General features: G+C 52.5%; 1 protein-coding gene across 1 annotated transcript; it reads right to left on the bottom strand.

The window, feature by feature from the left end:
* Positions 1-629: 629 nt before the first annotated feature.
* Positions 630-2,079, bottom strand: LOC139828878 (olfactory receptor 14J1-like). Its single transcript, XM_071813659.1, has 2 exons — positions 1,579-2,079; positions 630-668 (listed from the first exon to the last, which is right to left on the bottom strand). Exons 1-2 carry the CDS (start codon positions 2,077-2,079, stop codon positions 630-632), a joined length of 540 nt encoding a protein of 179 aa, XP_071669760.1.
* Positions 2,080-2,640: the final 561 nt, after the last annotated feature.

Here is a 2,640-nt window from a genome sequence, read left to right as displayed (position 1 = left end):
GTTTGACATCTTCCTTTCCCGAGGACCTCAGAACTTCTCTGATTCTGCTGTCACTCTTGGTAGCACAATCCAGAATCATGGGCAAGGGCGACAGAGCACTTGAAATGAGCCTGTCCCAGCAGCTGAGATGAATCTCACTGGGCCACTGAGGTTTGTTGCTGGAATCACACACAGAAATGCCACGGTTCCAAGAGGCATCCATATGTGAGTTTGTCTCAGGACTCCTTCTGCACCCAGGGATGCTCACAGACAGAATCTGACCCTTTTGCACATAGAGGCCGTAGTCTCAGTTTCTTTCTGGCCTCCTGTTGCCACTCCAAAGGGATGCGAGAAACCTCAGCCCTGTGCTGTGCCACCTGCTCTGCGCTCATCTGAGATGTCCCATGTCATGAGGAATGGACACGGGAACATCAGTTCAAGGAAGAAGATCCCAGTGGGTTGTTTCCCCTGGGCTGTTACTCCCAATGTGAAGTGACCTTGAGACACTGTCTGTGCCACAGGCCTTCATGGAACCCCCAGGAACAGCTGCTGTCATTAGTGTTCACCTGGATTCATCTCACCTCTCGTACATGATGTGCATGCTCACATCTCATCTCTACAATGCAGACATGGATTTCTGACCTACTCATTCAGTGTCCATCCATGGAGGGAAGACCAATGTCTGTGGGCTGGGGAGAGAGGCCAGGGCTGGTAGTGCGGGGCCAGACCATGACGATGCCCTGGGGCAGATGCTGTGGGGTGTCCAGTGCACAGGGGCACAGCCCAGCCCCTGCTCTGCTGGTCCTGCAGGTCTCTGGCAGGAGGCCTGGCTGTGAGAGGACACTGCTGTGTGCCAGCCCTGCAAACACACACTGATCAGCTGAACAGTGGTGTTTCATATGTGGGTCACTTTCTTGGGCATGTTCTTGAGAGAATCTTTGTAAGAAGACCTAAACCTTGAAGCCCTGCCCATAGGAGATCACCTTTCTATCTGGAAAGGCTGTTGTGAGTCCAGCTCTGTGACAGCAGTGCCCATTGCCTGTCCCTGCCTGCGCTCACAGCACTGACACACAGCAGGACGGGGACCAAGCTGTCAGAGCACTCAGGCCTTGCACCAACACAAGGGGTGAGAAGGAGAGTGTGAGAGTGGAACCAGAACAGCTCTGGAAGGCCAAGTACTGGTTCTCCCTGGCTCTGCTGCCATGAGAGAGCTCTTTTCCCTTCCACCCATTCACACGGGAACTGTCCCTGCAGCTCCAGAAAGGTCTTGGAGTTAGGATGCCAGTAGAAAAAAAATTGTTGAAGGTTGTTTATTTTGCTTAAACACAGAGAACACGAATTCCTCACTGACACAGCCACTCCGTGAGAAAAGAAAAGCAGGCAGCAAATTGCAAAGGGAATTAAAATATTTTCATGATAAACAAACACAAAGAGAAACAAAAAATACTGCAGACAGGATGAATCTACAATGAGTTAGACTATAACTCTTATATAGAACAAGATAGAGCCAGTTTATAGCTTCAGAAATAATCCAGTCATCTGTTTCCTCAGGGCATCCTTGAGCTCCTGGTTCCTCATGCTGTAGATGAGGGGGTTCACTGCTGGAGGCACCACCGAGTACAGAACAGACACCACCAGATCCAGGGAAGGAGAGGAGATGGAGGGGGGCTTCAGGTAGGCGAACATGGAAGTGCTGATAAGCAGGGAGACCACGGCCAGGTGAGGGAGACAGGTGGAAAAGGCTTTGTGCCGTCCCTGGTCAGAGGGGATTCTCAGCACGGCCCTGAAGATCTGTGCATAGGAGAGCACAATGAAGAGAAAACACCCAAATCCTATTAATAGACTAAACACAAGAAGCCCAAGTTCCCTGAGGTAGGAGTGTGAGCAGGAGAGCTTGAGGATCTGGGGGATTTCACAGAAGAACTGGTCCAGGGCATTGCCCTTGCACAGTGGCAGTGAAAATGTATTGGCCGTGTGCAGCAGAGCATTGAGAAACCCAGTGGCCCAGGCAGCTGCTACCATGTGGACACAAGCTCTGCTGCCCAGGAGGGTCCCGTAGTGCAGGGGTTTGCAGATGGCAACGGAGTGGTCGTAGGACATCACTGTGAGAAGAGAATACACTGTACCAAACAAGAAAAATACAAAGAAGACCTGGGAAGCACATCCTGCATAGGAAATGACTGTGGAATCCCACAGAGAGTTGGCCATGGATTTGGGGACAGTGGTGGAGATGCAGCCCAGGTCGAGGAGGGCGAGGTTGAGCAGGAAGAAGTACATGGGGGTGTGGAGGTGCTGGTCCCAGGCTATGGTGGTGATGATGAGGCCGTTGCCCAGCAGGGCAGCCAGGTAGATGCCCAGGAAGAGCCAGAAGTGCAAGAGCTGCAGCTCCCGTGTGTCTGTGAATGGCAGGAGGAGGAACTGGGTGATGGAGCTGCTGTTGGACATTTGCTGTCTGTGGGCATGGGACACTGTCCAAGGAGGACCTCAAAGGCCAGGGCTTTTGTGCTGGTCTGGGGAGAGGGGATGGGATGGAGGGGTTGCAAACCTCTCAGGATCTGCTGGAGAGGAGACCAAAGGACAGACGTGCCTCCTTTTCGTTTTGCCATGTATGTTCACCCACCTCTGTAACTGATCGCTTTCTGACCCCCGGAAGCTGCTGTG

This window comes from Patagioenas fasciata, chromosome 11 (genome assembly GCF_037038585.1).
Source record: "Patagioenas fasciata isolate bPatFas1 chromosome 11, bPatFas1.hap1, whole genome shotgun sequence".
Classification (NCBI taxonomy): Eukaryota; Metazoa; Chordata; class Aves; order Columbiformes; family Columbidae; genus Patagioenas; species Patagioenas fasciata.
This window is presented reverse-complemented; position numbering and strand designations above follow the sequence as displayed.

What these genes read in the sequence shown, in the direction of transcription:
- LOC139828878 (XM_071813659.1), bottom strand. Translation starts at nt 2,079, where the DNA reads ATGTCCTACGACCACTCCGTTGCCATCTGCAAACCCCTGCACTACGGG. An exon ending in ACTCGGTGGTGCCTCCAGCA is followed by an intron (nt 669 to 1,578) that starts GTGAACCCCCTC and finishes CTCTCTCCCCAG; the next exon opens with CCCACAGACATTGGTCTTCC.